Source organism: Oryza glaberrima, chromosome 6 (genome assembly GCF_000147395.1).
Source record: "Oryza glaberrima chromosome 6, OglaRS2, whole genome shotgun sequence".
NCBI classification, from domain to species: Eukaryota; Viridiplantae; Streptophyta; class Magnoliopsida; order Poales; family Poaceae; genus Oryza; species Oryza glaberrima.
Genome location: NC_068331.1, coordinates 3,181,951 through 3,202,708, shown reverse-complemented (window position 1 = coordinate 3,202,708; position 20,758 = coordinate 3,181,951). Strand labels below are relative to the sequence as shown.

The 20,758-nt window shown below is 40.8% G+C and overlaps 5 protein-coding genes and 1 non-coding gene across 6 annotated transcripts; 2 read left to right on the top strand and 4 right to left on the bottom strand.

The window, feature by feature from the left end:
* Nucleotides 1-220: 220 nt before the first annotated feature.
* On the bottom strand, nt 221-3,804 carry LOC127776253 (transcription factor MYB119-like). The gene is made up of 4 exons (XM_052302620.1): nt 3,677-3,804; nt 2,291-3,595; nt 2,009-2,135; nt 221-1,184 (listed from the first exon to the last, which is right to left on the bottom strand). Exons 2-4 carry the CDS (start codon nt 2,740-2,742, stop codon nt 432-434), a joined length of 1,332 nt encoding a protein of 443 aa, XP_052158580.1. The 5' UTR covers nt 2,743-3,595; nt 3,677-3,804; the 3' UTR covers nt 221-431.
* Nucleotides 3,805-3,995: 191 nt separating this feature from the next.
* Nucleotides 3,996-8,549, top strand: LOC127776254 (uncharacterized). The gene is made up of 9 exons (XM_052302621.1): nt 3,996-4,140; nt 4,280-4,336; nt 4,921-5,018; nt 5,663-5,732; nt 6,470-6,518; nt 6,917-7,005; nt 7,096-7,143; nt 7,355-7,414; nt 7,889-8,549. The coding sequence occupies exons 1-9, from the start codon at nt 4,081-4,083 to the stop codon at nt 8,039-8,041; spliced, it is 684 nt and encodes a 227-aa protein (XP_052158581.1). The 5' UTR covers nt 3,996-4,080; the 3' UTR covers nt 8,042-8,549.
* A 391-nt stretch (nt 8,550-8,940) lies between these two features.
* On the top strand, nt 8,941-14,598 carry LOC127775544 (carotenoid 9,10(9',10')-cleavage dioxygenase 1-like). The gene is made up of 13 exons (XM_052301801.1): nt 8,941-9,621; nt 9,929-10,069; nt 10,242-10,344; nt 10,466-10,725; nt 11,240-11,419; nt 11,765-11,843; nt 12,354-12,435; nt 12,516-12,578; nt 12,684-12,822; nt 13,586-13,904; nt 14,077-14,129; nt 14,207-14,359; nt 14,463-14,598. The coding sequence occupies exons 1-13, from the start codon at nt 9,517-9,519 to the stop codon at nt 14,565-14,567; spliced, it is 1,782 nt and encodes a 593-aa protein (XP_052157761.1). The 5' UTR covers nt 8,941-9,516; the 3' UTR covers nt 14,568-14,598.
* Nucleotides 14,599-14,959: 361 nt separating this feature from the next.
* Nucleotides 14,960-17,123, bottom strand: LOC127775545 (jasmonate-induced oxygenase 4). The gene is made up of 3 exons (XM_052301802.1): nt 16,553-17,123; nt 15,762-16,083; nt 14,960-15,376 (listed from the first exon to the last, which is right to left on the bottom strand). Exons 1-3 carry the CDS (start codon nt 17,035-17,037, stop codon nt 15,128-15,130), a joined length of 1,056 nt encoding a protein of 351 aa, XP_052157762.1. The 5' UTR covers nt 17,038-17,123; the 3' UTR covers nt 14,960-15,127.
* Nucleotides 17,124-17,481: 358 nt separating this feature from the next.
* On the bottom strand, nt 17,482-17,553 carry TRNAP-UGG (transfer RNA proline (anticodon UGG)). The gene has a single exon. It is a non-coding gene; the product is annotated as a tRNA-Pro (tRNA).
* Nucleotides 17,554-18,248: 695 nt separating this feature from the next.
* On the bottom strand, nt 18,249-20,552 carry LOC127778080 (uncharacterized). Its single transcript, XM_052304729.1, has 3 exons — nt 20,067-20,552; nt 19,320-19,602; nt 18,249-18,623 (listed from the first exon to the last, which is right to left on the bottom strand). The coding sequence occupies exons 1-3, from the start codon at nt 20,550-20,552 to the stop codon at nt 18,583-18,585; spliced, it is 810 nt and encodes a 269-aa protein (XP_052160689.1). The 3' UTR covers nt 18,249-18,582.
* Between the last annotated feature and the right edge of the window lie 206 nt (nt 20,553-20,758).

Sequence of the window (20,758 nt, the reverse complement as noted above, 5' to 3'; positions counted from 1 at the left end):
CAATTAACTGACCACTAATCATGTCAGCTTAGATATATGCTTATAATTATGTTGCCTAGCTAATTCTTACCTTAATTGGTCTGTGTTCAATATATGTGAGTATACCACACTAATTGTTTCTCAGCACGAACTAATTAAGTGTGAGTAGATAAAACGAGTAAATTGGAATGTAAGAAAATGTAAAAATAAAGTACTTATTAAAGAGAGTGTGCATGCCAAAAGTACAAAAATAAAAGAAGAGAAAAACTTAGAATATTAGTTATTACAATATAATATATAATCAAGTGCTTCGTTCGAACACATACATGTTTGTTTTTCTTATTTTTCTAATATTTCTTCACCATATAGGTTCCCCAGGTTGCACTCCGAAAGGTCGTGTAATGTGTATTTAGTAGCACACATAGTTACATCACTGCTTATTTTCTCATCCACTAGCCACAAGATTGTGTGCGTGTGACCATCTCAATTAGATCCATCTCCTCCTTCACATGCACGGTATTGATTTGTGCTAGACCTGCCGGTGTCTCCAATGGTGATGAGCCGGCTGATTCATCGTCTTGGAGGACATCATCGTCCCATGCCATTTCCATATCTATCTCATTGCCAATCTTGTTAGCATATTCAATATGGTTGAAGATGTAGTTCATGTCAACATCATCATCTATGTTGTAAACCTGGTACGGCGCCTCGTCCTTTGTTTCGAACAAATGATCACACATATCAAGGCATAAATCATCATAGATAGAGACCAGGAGTTCTTCACAAGAGTTAGTCTGGATGTAGGTGTTCTCATCCATGGTGAGTATTCCCTGGGTGTCCATTTGGTTGGATGGGTTGGAATCTGGCCAGATCTTACCATTCACCTCTGATAATTTTTGTGTGGATGCCGGTGAGGAAGATGACACTACAGTAGATTCTGATGGAGCTTGACGAACACTTGACTTGATTGGACCAATTCCAAGGCTTTTGATGTAGTTTTGCAGAAGGGTTCCAGATTTGGGGTTCTTGGAGCTAGCGCGGCTCCTCCTCCGTGCGAATTGCCTTCTCTTTGTTGCATTCCAGTGATTCTTGATGGAGTTTTCTGTTCTACCAGGCAGGTGTTTAGCTATCTCTGCCCATTTGTTACCCACTTCTTTGTGTGTTTGGATTAGAACTATGTCTTCCTCTTCACTCCATGTATCTTTCTGCATTTTTTTTTGTTACACAGAAGGATTATTCCAAGCATGGAAACTCTATAAAAAATGTGACTGTCATGAAAACTAACATGTCAGTTTTTTTAAAAAAAAGAACATGTCATTTTTTTATATGAATATCCGTTCTTATAGATTTATTGGTTTCTCCTTGATATTAACAGTAGCAAAATGATATTTAGCTTTTCTAATTCTCGTCTACTGTGATGTTTCCTAAGCGTTTTTATTCCTAATTTCGGTGGCTTCCTTTCTATTTAGAACACCACCTTATCCTGGCTCCCTGCTTATCAAGAAGAAACTGTCCTTGAGTACTTGTGAATATTGGGCTAATCAAAATGATCGAATGCTATAGAGGAAAATATTTAGGGATAGTTTATAAGGTCAATTTTTTATTAGGATTGATTTAAATGTATTCAAATCAATATTCAATGCTCTCTCTTAGACCATTTTTTAATCTTTGACTAGCTTCAAACATTTACTGTACACATATTTAATACATTGCGTTCAGATTCCGTGACCTTCAAAATAGACAGTATTCTATTGGGGAGTTTATCTCAAGGTCGTGAAGGGAGAATAAATGTATTGGGGAGTTTAATAGCATTGATATGAATGTATCAAAATTGGCTTTTCTTGAGGAATTTCGTTCAAACAAGCAATAAGTAAAACAAGGAAATATCGAACAACATTGAAATGCAGGGGCATTATTCACAAGAGCATTTTCTTTTCTGTGCACTGAAAGCATCGAAATAGACAGTATTATATCCTTTTCAAATTAAGAAACAGTACTTGGACAAACAAAATGCAGGAGCAGAGAGTACCTTGATGTTAGGCCTCAAATGGTTGTGCCATCTTTCTCTGCACTGTTTGCCAACTCTTCCAGGAAGAATTTGAGCAATGTGAGACCACTTCCTTAGTCCAAACTGTTCGACTAATTTCACAAGCTTCCTGTTTAAATTTCGCAAGAATCAATTCATTTACATTTGTCAATTGCTAGGGAGAACATGAACAATCCTATGTCCTACTAACTATGAACTCCTTTAGGTGGACATACAGAGGTTAAATTAAACAGAACATGCATGAACAAATTTAGTTTAGTTTACCTGTCTTCTTCCAATGTCCACTGGCCTTTGACAACATTAGCCTTCTTCAGAGACTTACCCGAAGCCCTTTTGCGCCGGATAAGCCTAGAATTCATCTCAAATGCCTTGTATGACCCAACGACACCACCTCCTATGAGGTGAGAAACCTCAGATTTAGGTGTGAAGAGAGGCAGGTGAGGCGAAGCTTTACGAATAGTCGGCGAAGCCCGATCGACGACGACAGCATCCTTTTCTCCTCCTTGATGGTAGTACTCATGGCCAAGATCATAGTAGGTTGCAAAGGGAAGAAAGGATCCACCAGCAGATGGAGAATAGTATTCATGGCCGTCAGTGACATTGTTGAATGGATGATCAACAAGATGGATCTCCTGATGGCCATTGTGCTGCACATAGGAATCAAATGGCATGACATCACAGCCTCCTGAATGTGGCTGGAAGCAACTGAAATCCATGGTGGATTTCAGAAGCTCGAGTCAGGGGGTGGGGAGAGAGATTGAAAAATATGGCCCCTCTTTGCCTGCATCTTTCAGGGGAGGAGACACAGGCATAACATGTCATAATATATCTAGACAAGAACGTATTGGCCCTTAAACTTAAACACCATGACTAAATAGAGTTTAATGTTTCCATTAATTGGCGAGTTAAGGTGCCTCATTTAGTTTCATTAATAGATTACTTCATGCAAGAGAGAATTAAGCATGCATTACTCCCAAAACGTGGCATACCCACCCATTGCAACATGGTAGTCATGCAGTAAAACTGGATTGCATGCCATGTGATGCAGATATACTAAACGTCTCAATTAAGGTGTGCAAAGACTTGTGAAGTGAGACCAAAAAACATATAGAACCGGTCAATAATCAAGCCTACACATAATCATGTTTCAACACCAATAACATTTCCAGGTACCAGGTACCATTCTAAACTGAACTTGACACTTCGATAAGGACGTCAGATTAAGCTATCAAACTGCAAATTCATGACACTAGCTTGCACAAAATTGTTTCAACTATTCAACTTCGCAGGGACGACATATTAATCTATCGAATTGCAAATTCATGCCACTACCTTCCACAGAAATGTTGCGAAATTCACCTTGCAGGGACAAAAGATTAGCATCTCAAATTGCAAATCCCTGCCATTTACCTTCCACAGAAATGTTGCGAAATTCACCTTGCAGGGACAAAAGATTAGCATCTCAATTGCAAATCCCTGCCATTTACCTTTGCACTGAATTGCTTCAAAATTCAATCGGAGAAAAAATAGTCGGATCCCAGTTCAGCAACTTCCCAAGCCGTCCCAAACCTAGACATCAAAGCTTATCAATTGCCAGTTCGAAACGGAGGAGAGAGCACAACGGCGAGCACATCAGGACGGAGAACTCACCTCCGGCATCGCGCGGCGCGAACTCCACGCCGCAAAAAATCTCCCACCCCGCGGCGCCGCGCGAGGTGCAGGAGGCCGATCGGCGGTGGCGGCGGCGGCGGCGGCGGCGGGACGTTTCGACTCCACCGCCCGCGCGGCCCATTGTATCGGCCCAATTATCCAGGAGGCTTGTATAAGCCCATTCACTCGTATTAGGCCTTCCAATCCGGCCCAATACCCAAAGTGGCCCAATCAATGTAGTTGGGCCCATTAGAGATGGGCCATGTGGGGCCCAATCTTCCGGTCCCACCCGCGCCGGCCCTAAGAAAAAGGCAAAGCCTCGCCGGCCCGGCAGTGGGGAGATAGAGAGAGAGCTCCATCTTCCACGGCGACGACGGCGGCGGCGGCGGCGAGGGGAGGAGGAGATGAAGCTGAAGCAGCTGGAGGGTCTCCTCGGGGACCTGCAGCAGTTCACCGCACCCAAGGTAAATTACGCCGCCGCGCACTCACTTTGCCGGCGTCTTGTCTTCCGATTCGCATCGCCGCCCAAAGTGGGTGGTGGCGGGAATATGTCTGACCTTTTCTGTCGCCGCCGCCGGTGGTGGTGGTGGTCGGTGGGTGCAGGTGGAGCTGGAGCAGTACGCGACGGGCCCTCACATCGCGTCGCGGATGCTCTACACGGTAGTAGTAGCATCCTGTTCCGATTCCCGTGTAGTTTCCTGCTTTGATTTTGTGCTTTATACTAGAGTGTAGATTTTTTATCTTTTGCTTTGGTCTTCGAATACGATCCTGCTGTTTTTTTTTCTTCCTTTTGTGATGTGAGTGGAATTGGGCGACATCAAGTGCAGCAGCTTTGGTTCCATGTCCAAACCGACCAAGCAACATACCAGCAGTAGTAGGTTCATGGCTAAGAGTAGAGTGGCTTTTCCTCTAGGCATGTAGCGATTTCAGACTTCTTAGTGCTTTGAAATTCTTAGAATAGTTGTTATTCATGTAGTTGGTCTTTCGAGCCTTTAGTTTTGATAAGTCACCACCGAGTGTAAACTTTGGCGATGTCCATCGAAGTAGATACTTTGGAGGTTCTGGTGTTTTGGCAGATCGCCTGTATTTGCAGGTTGCAACTATTTGCACTGTCTAGTTTTGTGGTTTGTCAGTATCAAGTTGACAAATAGTAGACGGCTGGCGTGTGCGCTGTTCAGATGCTAACATTCAAGTTGTTCTGGTGTGTTTTTATCTCGCTCATAGTGATTCCATGAATCCATCAGGCGGAGAATAGTTTTGATGACATAACTGGCAAAGTGGTGGCTGACTTTGGCTGCGGGTGTGGCACCCTGTCTGTGGCAAGCTCTCTGCTGGATGCTGAGTGAGTATGTTTAAGATCTTAAGATTTGGACACCCACATCCTTGGGTTTTTTTTTTTTCTTTTGACCAACTGGTTTCTTCTGTGTTGATATTTGTTAACTGTGCAAAGGTGTTGCCCTTTTATATTCAATTCAACTGAACATCATGTGACATTGTCGCATATTAACACTCACTGACCTAAAATGGATAATGGTTGTATCTAAAATGGAGAACTGTATGGTGACTGATTGTGCTGTCTGGATATGTAAACCCTTGTTTAAGCTTTACCTAATAAGTATATCTGTCCATGATGCTTGTGTGTCGATATACCATCAGTTACAGAACTTAGTGGACAGTAAATCACCACATTACTTCACCTAACCACTTGCCTCGGTGCCTTATCATTTTTCTGCCAAAATAGTGTAACGTTATACAATGATATGGTTTTTGCCATATATATCTGTGAAATACAAAAGTGGTATGCCTATGCTACAATCCTTCAATAGCATAGAGTGAACTCGTTTGCTGGATAACACTTTTAAGTGCTCATCGGTTAGTATTAGAAACAAGAAAATAAGGTTCATCACTCAGTATCTTTATGCCTTTTGTTGTTATTTGTTCAGTTACAATTTCTAATCTTATGTCCCTTTGGTTGTGAAATCACAGGCATGTTGTTGGTATTGATATTGACCCACAATCCCTTGAACTTGCTCAAGAAAATGCTGCCGATCTAGAGGTATAGCATTTTTTTGGTTCCGAATATAACCATTGGTTTAGCCTGAAGTTGAAAAACCTTCACATCGTCTATGTACCCTCTTGTTTTCACCTTTTTCCAGCATCCTCCTTGCATCACCACCAAACTATGCATGTTATTGTAGTCATAATTTTCTGATAGTTCTCATCTGTATGTAGTGCAAATTGTTAATGGTGTCTTCCTGCCAAATAGCATTGTGGAAAGTTGTATGCTTAAATCAGCTTTCTGCAACTACTGATATGCACTACAGGTGTTGATTTTTGTTTTCAGTTCTCCACATCTGAGATGTTTTTTATATTCAAATATTGCAGTTTGCATTTCTTTATATGTACTACTGCCATGGATTATTTTTATCAATGCATCATACAAATTTCATAAATGGCTTAGTATCCTTCCCTTGTTTTGTAAAGATGCAATAATTTTGTTCTGTTCAATTGATCTACTATCTGTCTAGATTATCCTTTTAAATATAGGTTTCACTGTCTCTGTCTCTATTCATGTTCTTTAGTATTAGTGGTCAAATTTGCATGGTTAAGCAAATGTTAGCAATGTAGGGCTGAAAGTAAAGACTCAGATTTAATGTATCACTCCCTCTGTCCCAAAATATAGTAGCCATAAACAACTATATTTTTGGACACAGGGATAGTTATTTCTAGGATCAGTAACAATACTTGACTATGTGAATGACATGTTTCTTTTGTTAAATTTTTTATGTGCAGCTGGATATCGATTTAATTCAGTGTGATATAAAGAATTTAAATTTGAGAGGTATTGTTCTTAAATGATGACATACTCTACCTAGTTTAAATGCACCTTTAGTTTAGTTTTTTTTTAAATTTATCTATATAACCTATTGCTTCTGATCTTCTCATAGTTTTTTTTCACACTGTTTTTTTTTTCTGTTGCGTGTTATTTATTTGTTGTTTCATACATAAGTAGATAGAGAAGATATCCAGAGTAGTATCCTAGCTGATGCAATACGAGCCAGCTATTTACTTTCTCTCCAGTACTTCAATAGCCTGGTTCAGGTCAAGAAAGATAATATAGCATCACAAAAAAAATTGTGAATGGTTACTGAAACAAAATCATATATTTATACACATAAGCGTAGATGCTTTAAACATTGAAAAGCTTCCCTGACCTTTTAGCTACCTGTTGTAGTGTAGGCCTTCTTGTTGACTCTGTTGTCATGAATCCTCCCTTTGGGACAAGCAGAAAAGGAGCTGACATGGAATTCATTTCTATGGGCTTGAAGGTGAGGGCACTGGGCAGCAGTTGCCATTATACACATGACTGAGATTATTGCATGATGTTTAAAATTTTTAATATCTATTGCTATTTGCAGGTTGCCACTCGAGCTGTCTACTCTCTACACAAGACTTCTACCAGAGAAGTAAGTGTTCCTCAAGGGGATTACAAATGTCAGAAACAATCTCTCTTTTATTTTATTAGATTCTGGTGATAGATGTTTGATTCTTCCCTTCTCTATTTGCAACAGTATATTTCCAACAAGTAAACCATATTTATCGATGTTCCATCTTGTAGTTAGCATGGAAGTTTTATTAATTGATTTTTTGTCCACCTTTTTTGTGTCTGATCTTTAGCACATCAAGAAGGTAGCTTTGCGCAACTGCAATGCCATCAGTGCTGAGGTTCTATGTGAGGTAACTAAATAGATGCTAGGCGCTTATCATTTTGTATTGTGCATCTACCCCCTAAAAATGTTGTTCAGTATTTCAATGGGTTAGTAAATAAATTATCTTGTTAATATTTTTTTTTGTTTTCTTGCTTCCATTTAGACTGAGTTAGACATTTGGGTATGAGTAAAGTTTGGAGGACCAAATGTATTCAGTACCTGCTAGCTATAGGAAATCTGGGCAAATAGAATGGTGAAATGCGATATTGAGCTACCTATGATTTTTTTAAACCATTTTCGCACCTGTTTTCTTTATATTATTTGGAATACCGGGATATAACACTGACTAGCAATTCTAGTTTTGCTTGAAATCCGGCAAAAAAGTTGATTGGTTTTTAGATGAGTTTATTCTGCATTTAAGGCTTTACGGGTCAAGAAAACATATGTTTTCTGTTTCCAGTTTTGTTCCTGCTATGATAATCTCTATTTCCCTCTGTTCCAGCTCCGCTACAACCTACCACGGACATACAAGTTTCACAAACAAAACGAGGTTGATATCGCCGTCGATTTTTGGCGGTTCGTGCCACGAGCCCGAGACGAAGGTAGCACCGCATCCTCTGTTACCAACCTTAAACAGAGAAGAATGCATAGATGATCCTAAAACATTTTCGTAGCTGTTTTTTAGCGGTTCAGCCGTGTTGTGTCATCTCTCGCGCAGTTGGCCATGTGATGAACTTGGATCTTGATTGCGAATTTGTGATTGCAAGGAAGGTATATGTGTTCGTACAAGTACAATGCATTCTTTTTCTTGTCTTTTGAAAGTGATGGTTTAACATTTTGATGATGCGTAATAATAGTCCATCTCTCTGAGCATTGGGAATGTACGCGGCAGGCCGATTCTGATGGGCTGCCTGGCGAAGGGAAGGCCCGAATAAGTTTAAGCCCATGTGGGCAGCCCAGGTTGGGTCGGTCCAATTACCCTCGGTTTATGTGGGCTTTTGGTCCACTTGTGGTGGTGGGCTTTGGTCGCGTGGCTTCTTTAGGCCACCTTGTGAATCAACGGCCCGACTAAGATTTGGAAGTTGGAACCCATCGTCCATCACGATTCGCGCATGGTCCAGATTTGACTGCTATCACCGGTTCTTGTGAACCTGTATATACGTGCATGTATATACGTACAAAACCAAACTCTTACTGTATTTGCGAATGCCAAGTACAAAAAAAACCTGCATCTCTTCAGTTTTTTGGGGGCTTACACTGCAATTATACCACTACCTTCGTATTTAAATATAACGATAGTATCTAACAAAATTACAAGGAAAAATGGACCCATATGATTTTTATATTTCCACAAACTAATAAAATCAACAATGACATGTTTAAATACGGAAGGAGTACATATCGGCGCCTCCATTCCTTGTCTCCCAAGAGTGATTAGACAACAAAAAAGCCAGCCTAATTTGAACTACTTCCGTAATGAAATTCCATGTGGTACAACTTGTCCTGATTTTACTTTAAAAAAAGAAATTGACCTAATGAGCGGTGTGGTGATTAAAAAAGAAATGGACCTGATGAGCGTCGTTGTGATTAACACGTCCTGATTTTACACCAAAAAAAGACATTGACCTGATGAGCGTCATTGTGATTCGCCACTGGTGTTCCTTCCATTCACGAGCTCATAGCACCGGAAAGAGCTGCCTACCCAGCAGCAAATCAATCACAAAGTTCGCATGTCACAAATCACGATCTACATGAGTAAATCAAAGTCCTAGTTGCACTTGCATCCCTTGTTGAGCTGATTCCAGACTGATTTCTGCGACCATATATTCATCAACTTGTTCTTGATTAATTAATCCTGTCTTCTTGCACCCACAAACCATCAAGAATATGCTGCCTATCTACTGTAGTGTTTGCTCCTAAGCTAGTCTGAACCAATCAGACCATTTTATTCCTCCCCATGGCCGATGCATAGCAAGGGATAAACCATATTTGTCTGTGTTCTTGCATGCCTTGCTGGCTTACTGCTCCTCCACTTTATAATGCAACCAGCTCGAACCAGCAGGCATAACATCTAGTAACAGTTTACAACTGACAAGAGAGGATCGAATCACCTGAGGAAGTCAGGAAGCCATGTTCAGAGCTGGAGGATGCAGCTCTCAGGTCACTAGATGCATTCATCTAGGGAAGAGGCCAACTGATCAAGCTTCCTCATTGTCTCCACCTAATGCCGTCAAGGTAACTAATCTGGAAATAATAATGGTTTATTAACTTGATGTCTCCAGACAAACCAATGGATGGAACATGCCTGCCTACATGTATCCAGCAAGCAGTTCAAGTACTAACTTTGAAACGTGTTGTAAGTTTTCCCAAGAAAAAAACAAAGAAACTTTTCGATGTGTTGTAACAAGTTTGTGTTCTTCAGTTGAGATAAAGCTACATCTACCTCAATAGGACCTTCAGATCTCTGCGTTTGTTTTTGTTAAGTCAATATTTTGTGCAATATAAGAAGGGATAGGTTACCTCAAAATGTACCATCCTTCAGGTGCAATCTTCAGTTACTGGGTGGAATAAGCAGCCACTGATGCAGGAATTGACAAAAGCTCTGAAATCAGTCTCTTCAGATCTGCTGGACCGATTCATCGACTCCGTGTACAAGTTTTCTGAGCAGCCTTATCTGAATGAGGTAAATATAAAGATTATTAATGTATGCATGTGCTACTATATAATTTGCAAACATGACATTGTTCAGCATCAAATTTGTGAAGTCGACAAGCAACCTTTTTTTCATCTCCTTTGTAGTATCCAATTTTTCTGACTCATCAATTTGGCATAATTTTCATCTGAGTCTTCTACAGGGGAATTTTGGACCTGTAAACGAAATTGGTGATGAGGTTTTTATTGACAATCTCAATGGAGAGGTTCCAAAAGATTTTCCTGAGGGTGTCTATATAAGAAATGGTGAGCTCTGATACTTCTAGGCTCACAAGCTTATATACATCTTTCCAACCAAAAAAAGTTAATAATGAATCAGATTTATGCTAAACTTCTATGCACGTGTAACATTGATCTATTTGAACAGGTCCAAACCCTCTTAATGCATCACAGACAGCTGCAGAGTCCATCTTTGGCCCAACATCATACATGTATTATGAAGGACATGGAATGTTGCATGCTATCTACTTTAGCAAGAGCAATTTAGGAGAATGGAGGATTTCGTACAAGAACAAATATGTGGACACAGACACTTTTGAATTAGAGAGAAAGAAGAACAAAATAGCTTTCCTTCCATCTGCTGAAGGCGAGCCATATGCAACACTGGTTGCTTTTCTTCTTAATACCGTAAGTCTTCCTAATTTTAAATAGTTTAGTATTAGATCAAGTGTAAACACTAGGTGGATAGGATAATTGAGCTCTAATATGATGTGCAGATGCCCGGCGAAAATATGATGTGCAGATTAAATCAATATCTAGAACAGATTAACTACTGGATGTAGAAAATGTATTGACATAAGCATTGCATAAGAAAAGGCAGTCCAATATACATACCCAAATAAATAAGAAACAGTCTTTTTCTGCATAGTAAAAAAAATATTCTTATTTCAATACAAGAAGAATCGACACGAGAAAAAGATGTAAAAATTCCACTGTTCTCCAGTGGAATAGATTTACATAATATCTGAAACTCAACAAATTAGTTGTTTCTCCACAGTGGAAAAAGCTGAATGCCGCTGTTGAATCATTTTCTCATGGAATTTGAGTAGCTATATAATTGTCAGATGCACATGATTTTTTTTGTTTAAACTTGGTCTTGAGGATGGTTAACACTACATATCATCTTCGGTGATATTTATAGGTGAGATTTGGAAAGCCTGTGAAGGACAGTGCAAATACTTCCATATTTGAGCATGCTGGACGAGCTTTTGCTGCCACAGAAAATCATCTACCTTACGAAATTGATATCAATAATCTCCGCACCCTAGGACCTTACAACATTAATGGAGCTTGGGACCAACCTTTCACTAGCCACCCAAAGGTATTCTATTATGCAATTACAGCTTGCTCATTATTTCTTTAAATGTGTGTTTGATATTTTAGTATGAACAGTAGGCAAGGCCAGTGATATATTATTATTATTATTAAATAATTTTCAGTAGAGATCTTTCATCAATTAATCCATCAGCCACCATTTCTTAACTTCACAAATTCACATGGTGCATGATTACCGAAGCACGGATCATCAACTCAAAGTTCAAACACATAATGTTCTTGGAATATTTTTAATGCCAACTAAAGTTACTCAAATTGTTCATAATGTTCTGTTGTGAGCAGCATCATTCATCTATAGCAAGGGCTTACATGTATATGATTTTATTTACAGAAGATTTGTGGAAGTGGAGAACTCGTGACGATGGGAACTAATATTGAAAAACCCCACTATGTGCTTGGAGTAATTTCCTGTAAGTTGTGATTTGGTGGAACAAAATGCAATCACTAGATAAGTGTAAAACAATACATGAAAATGGGCTACCCCCTCCGTAGTCCTAGGATATGTCACATCCACCCAAAATCCCTTACATTTTGGGTCAGGGAGAGTATATTACACCGACCTTTTGTAGCATTTGTTATATGCAACTCGTATTTTTAACTAGCACATGCCCTCAGATCCACCATGTTGAACCTTGTTTGATAGCGCCTGTCCAGGCTGGGGTTTTGCAAATTATCGAGTGGCATATAAGTAATAAAAATAAAGTGTAAACGGAACACAATATTACTATAGTAACTGGCAATAGTTACATAAAAAAAAAAGACCGCTAGATAAGATTAGAAATATCAACAAACACTGTATCAAAAGAACCAATATAAATTTCTCAACCACACACGTGTCTTGCTTGCTATTATTGTGGGCAAAAATGATCTTTTAGATTTTATTACAATATTATTAAGTGATGTTCTTTCACATGAACTAGCTGATGGTGAGAGGCTTCTTCACAAGGTCGATCTCAAATTCGAGGAAGGAAAACTCATTCATGACATCGGAGTAACTGCACAGTATGCTAGCTTTTATTTATGAGATCTTATATTGCTGTCAACAATATGTTTTCTTGTAACTACTAATTATTATATTGTAGGTACAATATTATAATGGACTATCCTCTCCACTTCGGCTTAATAAGGACAATTTTACGCAAACCGTGGGTCCCATACATATACACCATCTTTACTATGACAACCACTTCTGTGGGAAATATGCATACTGACTTAATAATCCATAATAATGTGGTTATGTTTCTCTTCAGATTCATCCAAAATGATATGGGCGGGATATCGCGTATTGGAGTGATGCCTAGGTTTGGTGATGCTGATTCCATCATCTGGTTTGATGTGGAGAATCATTGCAGTTACCATTTATTTAATTGCTTTGAGGATGGAAATGAGGTGATTGTTCAATTTTAACAAAAGACAAAATTAAGGATCATGAAACAGCTTTAATGGTCATTGGAAGTTCAGAACAGACATTGCTTTTTTTTATAACACTACAGATAATGTCATACTAGAGGTGGGATGAGTGGATCTGGTGCATGAGGCATGTAGCTGCACTTGTATATATGTTCACCATACTGAAATCGTTTTTTTAAAAAAATCTGTAGGCAACTATAATACACATTCTGGATTAATCTTTCTGCTATTTCAATTGATGGTCTTATTATTTTTGACCAGAGAAATATATAGATATGATTAGCTGTTATCCAGAAAAAGCTTTATATTCTGCTGTAGTTTTGCCTTATGAATCAAAATTGTAGTGTGCAACATGCTAACTACCTAGCTTTACTTAGCAATGGACTGCCTATTTGGCTATTTTTCCAGTATTTTCGCTAGAACCTTTACAAAATCAGTATTCATGTATTAAATTATCACACGAGATCCAAAAATCCTATCAATATTACGCTTATTGAAACTTCAGATGGACCTAGTTATGTAATCATTAATTTACCATAGATGCATTTAGAGTACAGAAACAAAATCAGAAATGTCAATCTAAGAGAACAATTTTTCTGTGTAATTCTTGTGGTTCAAACATTCTAATTTTCCCAACATAAAAGGGTTTATGTCACGTACATGAGGATAATCTCATAGAAAATATAGATTAGCGATGCTTTTTTCCGTCTATTTATACTCATTGGCAAAAGCCTGTAAACAGGTTGTTATCAGAGGTTGTCGAACACTTGATTCGGTACTGTCTAGTGCAAGTCATGATGACGACAAATCAAAATGTTCTGGAAGAGCATTTCTCCAACCAGATAAGAATTCAGAAGGTTTTGATCCATCAGTAGATGGCACTCTCTTTTCTCGTCCATATGAATGGAGGCTAAACTTGAAAAGCGGGACTACAAAAGAAGGTTATCTTACAGATGAGAAAGTTGCAATGGATTTTCCTGTTATCAATGAAGACTTTGTTGGGGTCAAAAACAACTACGGATATGCACAGGTTGTTGACTCAGTAGCAACCAGTGAAATAGGTAATTGCCTACCAGTGAAGTTGCAGAAAGACTAAAAGAGACTTATATATATAATTGTTTTCGACAGTTTAATTGCTTATGTCATGTCATGTTACAGTATGTGCTTGTTCATTTTAAGTTACTCATGCAATCTTCATCTGCTGAATATGTACGATTGTGTGTAATGCTGCAGGTTTATTTAAGTATAATAGGATAGCAAAGGTACACTTCGACAGGCAAGATAAGGTCAGCAAATACTGCACAAGTATCAACTGTTTTTTGTCTATGACTTTACTTGGACTGAAGTTTCAGAACAACCGCAGGAGAACAAGCAACTGAAATCAGTGGAGTACCACGTTTTAAAAGAGAAAACCTTCTGCTCTGGAGTTCAGTTTGTTGCAAAGGAAAATGGAATAGATGAAGATGATGGATGGATAATAACATATGTCCATGATGAATTAACTAATGTGTCTCAGGTATTTAAACCTCATTAGATGATTTACTGGTAAAGGAAGCACATGACATGACTTCACCCTGTTTTCCATGCATATCCTTAATTATTGAATATCATTTTTGTAGGTTTACATTATTGATGCAAAGAGATTTGCAGAAGAACCGGTATTGAAAATCACTTTACCTCAAAGAGTTCCATATGGGTTCCATGGAAATTTTTTCTACAAGTGATCGTATATGATATAGAACTTATAACAACACATCAATGAAGTGTAAGAAGTATTTACATTATTAGAAATAAGCATGAGAGCAGTACTACCTCAGCGATGAATTAGGAGCTTGATGCTGTTGGTGACTGGTGATTCCTGAGTCCTGAGAGGCTGCAGCATAATGGCACTGATCCCAAGAAGAAACATACTACCGCCAGCTGACCAGCTAGCAGTGCAATACTCCCACTACCACAAACTTAGCTACTGGAGGTGAGGCTCCAGGAAGCTGGGAATTACTCCACAGCATGATCATATTAGCAAGAAATAGATGTTAAGAATCAGTGTCTTTTCCTCTTTCCTATGTTCATGTCATGTTGTAATATGATGGTCAGTTGGTCAGAAATCACAATTGTGAGCTTTGCTTCAAGGGAAGTATTGATAAGAATCATAGAAACTTCAAAAACCAGGAACCATTCATATGGTACAATGTTATTCTCTTTATTAATCAAGATCGGCAATCTTGGACAGCATCGCAACACGCATGAATGTCTCTATTCTGTCTATATAATGCTGCCTCCGGTTCTATTGCTCGATCAGGAGGGCATCAATGTTGCGCTTGCCCTCTGGGCCTTTGCTATACCAAGATGAGACATAGTCACCATATATCACATCCCGGTACTTCTGTGGATGCTCCTTGCAAACGAGCTGTGGAGCAGTACAAATTTTTCGAGATTTGGATGGATCGTAGAATGTTGCTACTGACAAGCGGGCACGATCAGCATTGACAATAGCTCGATGCACAGCACTCTTGTATCTTCCATTGGTTATGATCTAGAGAAAGGTAAACAACATTAGTAGCATTTGGATTGCAGTAGCCAAATTATATGGAAAGAACGCATTGGTACCAGCTACTCGGAATACAACAGTAAACAAGCTACTCGAAACAATACAAGCAGGATGAGTAGCAAGAACAAGTATCACAGGACCATATTCTTATCTTAAGTTCACAATGAAACTAAAATGAATTGCAAATGCCAGATTAATACTACTTAAAGAGTCAAAAATTACCTAACAGATAATTTGTACCATAAAAATAATACTTGAATAAAATCATCTGGAGTAGCAAAATGTATTTTGGTAGTTTGGAGCATATTGATTACACATTAGATAGCATTAGAAGGTATAGCATATATTAAAGCATGTGAAGGAATATTACCTCTGTCTGGTCAGCCAAAATTACAAGGATTCCATCAGGCAAAGAAGGAACAGGTATCCACAACCCGTCCTTCAGTACTTCAAGCCCACCCACATCATCTTGTATTAGAAGTGTTATTGCACCCATATCAGAATGAGATTGCAATCCAAGAGCAAGATCAGGTTGTGGGCAAGGAGAATAGTAGCTAACAGTAATATTCTGATAAACTTCCCCCACTGCTTCTTCTATATACGAAGGTGGCAGGTTCAGACTTTCAGAGACAATGCGCAGCAATTTTTGAGCGAGATCTTTCATGCTGTCACTGTATTTCACAACAGTATCCCTGCAAACATTAAGTTATTAGCTCATCTGTTAAAGGCGCAGCTCATGCGAATATGTGATGAACCATGGATATGTCCACTATACAATGAGTCAATGACACTAGATGTTTTGAGTCAATTCTTTTCTCAATGCAATGACCACACACAAAAATGATGCAATGATGCCAATGCAACAGCATTCCGAAAAATCCTTCACACACGCACAGAACTATCAGGCTTCAAATGAAGGTACAAAATTAAGTCTCATAATCATATCATCTTCATGATATAATATTCCTCCACGGTGAACCTGAACCTCGAATCAACAACAGAGGCAACCCAAAATGTAGGATATATCGGTGTTTTCCTTGCCCACTTTCTACTTGTTATCATCTCTGAACATTGACTCTCATTTTTCTCAATGATTTCAAGCATGCAAAAGATTTGTACCAGTTGCAGTTATTCCAGTCACGAACTGATCAAGCAAATCACCTGTAGCCGGGGACGAAATCGGGCCACCGGGTGGGATCGCGGCGGGACTCCGGGAGGGTGTGGTGGTCGAAGTAGTCGCGCCAGTCGAGCACGGAGTCGTCGTTGGCGAGCATCCGGCTGCCGTACCCCTCGGCGGCGGCGCCCCTGGCCTGGTCGCAGGCGAACCGGAGCTTCTCCTCCATGGGGGAGCGGAAGAAGGCGAGCCCCGCCCCACGCATCGCGTCGAGCAGCCCCGGCGCGACGCCGTGGCCGACCACGTGGAAGGCGCCCCACTCGGCGCACGCGCGGCGGACGGCGTCGCCCGCACCGGAGGACGAGAGGTCGACGACCGGGACGGAGAGGGAGGCGGCGGTCGGGGCGCGGCGGTGGGTGGTGGTGGGGTCCGGGCGGAGTTCCGGCGGCTGGACGTACTGCGCCGGGAGGAGGGAGACGCCGGCGTCGGCTAGGGCCTGCACGCGCGGCGGCGGCGCCGCGGCGGTTTCCATCGGAGCGGCGGCGGCGGCGGCACACAGACTCGCGCGTTAGGCGGAGCAAGTGGCAGTCCAAGCTTGAGAGGCCTGAACTTTTTCAATTGCTAAAAAGAGATGAACTGATTCCGTGATTCAGTATAAAATTGCGTAAAATTCAAATCCAGATGAATTTCAAAGGCTGACTCGTAAGATAATTTGTGAATAGACATGATCAGGAAAATTCTACATGATGAAAGTACAAAGTTGCAACAAAGTCAGCACTAAATGAAATTAGGAAAAAAAATGAACTGATTCCTTGATTCATTATAAAATTTCGTAAAAATTCAAATCCGGATGAATTTCAAAGACTGACTCGTGAGATAATTTGTGAGTAGACATGATCAGGAAAAATCTACATGATGAAAGGACAAAGTTGCAACAAAGTTAGCACTAAACGAAATTAGGGAGAAAAATAAAAGAGGGGCGTTGCGAGAATCGAACTCGCGACCTCTCGCACCCAAAGCGAGAATCATACCACTAGACCAAACGCCCTTGGATGATATTTTTCCTCTTCAACAAGTTTAAGGACAAAATACTCTTTGTTACTACTGTAGCTAGAACGACAAGAAATACACAGGATGATATCTCTGTGCTGAGCTTTTGTTATACATGATGTTAACTACGATCCACATTCTATAATTCAAATCCAACTTCGAAAAATTGACTGCGGTATTTGATTTGTCAAGCAGCCATATTGAACCTCTGAAGTAGAAACTAGTAAGACATATGTTCTTGCTATCAGTCAAAGAGATGATGGTGAAAACTAGTATAACCAATACCACTGCACAGTTGTTCAGGCATATGTTCTAGTAGTACCTAATGCTGTCAGCACTCAGCAGTCTGCAAGTTTCAGTACATGAAGGCCAAAACATACACAGCTTCTTGTCAGGGAGAAACAGCACCAAGGATAACAAATAGATGATTTGATGTCTGCATTGAAGCTAACAACCAGGAAACACAAGAGTTGCTCCGTTTTTTTAGAACATATACCTACGCAAAAGTAAGATATTCAGTAAGCCTACTCTAAATCTGAAATTGAAAACCTGCACCCAAATGGCTCTGAAATTTGAGGCACAATTTTCTACCAAAATGCAAAGCCAAGAAAATTAAGCCTTGTTCTTTTGGCACATGAATACATTGCCATACACAAAACAGTACATATGTATGAAAATACAGGGAAAAGGCCATGAAAAATATGCATTCATACTTGAGCATAACATTTCACTCTGCAAAACGATGATCAATCGAATCATGCACTTCCATGGAAACTATAGCAAATGTCAGAACGCATAATTGTTCAGGCACACGTTCTACTTAGTTGCTTACAGCAGTTCATAACCTTCAGAACAACAGTGAAACAGAAGGTTTGACGCTTTCCCTTTCTGAACCTATATCAACCATAAAAAAGAAGACATCCAGTTCTCTGTCATTCGATCTGAAGCAGCGAAAAGCTCTGAAGAGATTAATGAAGAAGTGATTGTCACTTTGTCAGAGGTTTTGCTCCTGTTGTTCTGTCTTCCTCTAGGCAGCATCAACATTGGGGTATCTCAACCGATCAGCAGCTGAATTTGCAAAGGACCAAACGAAACAATAACACAAGTTAATACTGATACTACAACTCACAAACCGTTCAATATTCACTTATTCAGATATCATCTAAAAACATCTGGGGTCATCCTTTAACAAAAAATCAGACGACTTTTCTTCCGCCGGCCCAGCAAAAACAAAAAAAGAGTACACACAATGCATCTAAGGTTATCTTAAATCAAAAACCATTATTCTTAGACTGAAAAGAGCTGACTGAGATGGTCTGGGCTTAAATCCCTCAACACTGCTACCAAGACAAAATGACAAAAGGAGCACGAATACGTATGCAACTAAAAAGTCATTGTTCTGAATCAATGACCTAGCTTCAGGATGCCTAATTCATTAATAAAAGAGGAGTTTTACTGGGATGCCTGAAGGCACTGAACTAGCTTCAGGTATTTTAGCATATGTACAAAGACTGAAAATCCACAATCCAAATCTGAACAGCTACTTATTTTCAGCTGATTTCTTTTTCTTATGTACAAGAATTTCCAGATTATGACTGATCTAGCGCAGTTCATTAGAAAGGAATCAGTACAGAATTTGTCATGAAACATGCAACAGCATTACGACTGATGTAGCGCAGTGCAATGTGCACGAGAGATTCAAGACAAAATGAATACCATGAACATGTAAATATGTAAATCTATCACTATAAAAGGATATCTCACCACTCGTCCCGGCGGTGATAACGACAATGTCCAAGTTCAACAACATATTGTTGTGAGGCAGATTAGTAACCAGAGGAGTCAGCCGTCCAAAGAAGCCCGCTCGAACACACAAAATGGCGTCGGAGGGCCTTCTGATGCCCAACTCAATCGCCAGCAATGCACTTAGATTGCGCACTGACCTCCCGTAGAATAAGAACAGCCTCCAGTTGTTTGGGCAGATAATCCCATCAGGATTTGCTCGCACGTACCAGACACGGTACACACCGGATAAAGAACTGGGCGACTGCAAAGAACACACCAGTCATTGCAAGCACTGGCTAAGGACTAAGAACATATGAGTAGTAAGGAAAAAAAAACAGGAATTGTGATCTCGCCAATTTCAAGAACTGGAGCAGAGCAAATGCAGAGGGGGCAAGAACTGAAGAAATGACACATGGAACCAAGAACTGCTCCCAACATACAGAATGGATACCTTGAGCTAAAATGCTACTAACAATTACTTTCCCATGAACGCAGAATGTACGTTTAGCAAATCAGCACAAGAGAAGGAAATATGGCAAGAATGGAGCCAAGAATTGCACACAAGAACGGAGCTAACACTATTTGCAGAAATCTGACGCAAGAACAGATCACGAATTGGTCCCCGAAGGACCCAGTAATGCAATCGTCTCTCACCGAAGGATCAAGAAAAGATCAAGAATCAATTCTGCAAGCATCAGGAAAGGAAACAGGGCATGACATGCTCACCAAAGGATCTGGAAGGGTAGGTACGGACTCTCTTGGGGGTATGGCCTCCACCACCCACTGCATGGTCGTGGTGCCCCGGTCCATCGCGCAAAGGCCGACGCCGCCGCTATTGCTGATACGATCCCTCCTGAAAAGAGCTCGGAGGAAGAACATGCTCTTGAAGTGACGCAGCAGGACGTCGTCCCCGTATCTCGACCCCAGAGCGTACCAGCTGAAGGTGAGCGACGGCAGCCGGTTGAGGTCGCGCCGCTCGACGTTCCACGATCCCTCGGCCCTGTAGGCCGCGAGGTACCGCCCGTTCGCGGCGCTGTGGAGCATGAGGACGTCGCCGCCGTTGAAGTGGAGTATGTGCACCGCCCACGCCGCGTGCGCGGACGCGCGGTCCTGCTGCAGGGAGACGCCGCTCCTGTCGTCGTCGGCGCAGAGGTACAGGCCGTTGGCGCGGCTCCGCAGCCACACGTGGTGCCCGTCGTGGAACTGCTCCATTGCCTCCGGCGAGCGGCGGAGGCGGCGCGCGGTTCTTGGCTTCTTGCCGCTCCACTCGGGCGAGCGGCGGAGGAGGCGCGGGGCTCTGGTTTCTTGCCGCTCCGATCGGCGAGAGGCAGGGGCGGCGCGGGGCTCTGGTTTCTTGGAGCTCCGATCGGCGAGTGGCAGAGGCGGCGCGGCCTCTTGGTTTCTTGGTGCTCCGGCGA

Bases quoted from the DNA above. Each gene is read 5' to 3' on its own strand.
- LOC127776253 (XM_052302620.1), bottom strand. From the start codon at position 2,742: ATGGATTTCAGTTGCTTCCAGCCACATTCAGGAGGCTGTGATGTCATG. The intron at 2,136-2,290 runs GTAAACTAAACT...AAATTTAAACAG, and splicing joins TGGACATTGGAAGAAGACAG to GAAGCTTGTGAAATTAGTCG. The intron at 1,185-2,008 runs GTACTCTCTGCT...AAAAAAATGCAG, and splicing joins ATTTGAGGCCTAACATCAAG to AAAGATACATGGAGTGAAGA.
- LOC127776254 (XM_052302621.1), top strand. From the start codon at position 4,081: ATGAAGCTGAAGCAGCTGGAGGGTCTCCTCGGGGACCTGCAGCAGTTC. The intron at 4,337-4,920 runs GTAGTAGTAGCA...TGAATCCATCAG, and splicing joins CGTCGCGGATGCTCTACACG to GCGGAGAATAGTTTTGATGA. The intron at 7,006-7,095 runs GTGAGGGCACTG...TGCTATTTGCAG, and splicing joins TCATTTCTATGGGCTTGAAG to GTTGCCACTCGAGCTGTCTA.
- LOC127775544 (XM_052301801.1), top strand. From the start codon at position 9,517: ATGTTCAGAGCTGGAGGATGCAGCTCTCAGGTCACTAGATGCATTCAT. The intron at 11,420-11,764 runs GTATTCTATTAT...TTTTATTTACAG, and splicing joins CTTTCACTAGCCACCCAAAG to AAGATTTGTGGAAGTGGAGA. The intron at 12,823-13,585 runs GTGATTGTTCAA...GCCTGTAAACAG, and splicing joins GCTTTGAGGATGGAAATGAG to GTTGTTATCAGAGGTTGTCG.
- LOC127775545 (XM_052301802.1), bottom strand. From the start codon at position 17,037: ATGGAAACCGCCGCGGCGCCGCCGCCGCGCGTGCAGGCCCTAGCCGAC. The intron at 16,084-16,552 runs GTGATTTGCTTG...TAATGTTTGCAG, and splicing joins GATTTCGTCCCCGGCTACAG to GGATACTGTTGTGAAATACA. The intron at 15,377-15,761 runs GTAATATTCCTT...ACCTTTCTCTAG, and splicing joins TTTTGGCTGACCAGACAGAG to ATCATAACCAATGGAAGATA.
- LOC127778080 (XM_052304729.1), bottom strand. From the start codon at position 20,552: ATGGAGCAGTTCCACGACGGGCACCACGTGTGGCTGCGGAGCCGCGCC. The intron at 19,603-20,066 runs GTGAGCATGTCA...TGTTCTTTGCAG, and splicing joins CTACCCTTCCAGATCCTTTG to TCGCCCAGTTCTTTATCCGG. The intron at 18,624-19,319 runs GTGAGATATCCT...TTGCAAATTCAG, and splicing joins TATCACCGCCGGGACGAGTG to CTGCTGATCGGTTGAGATAC.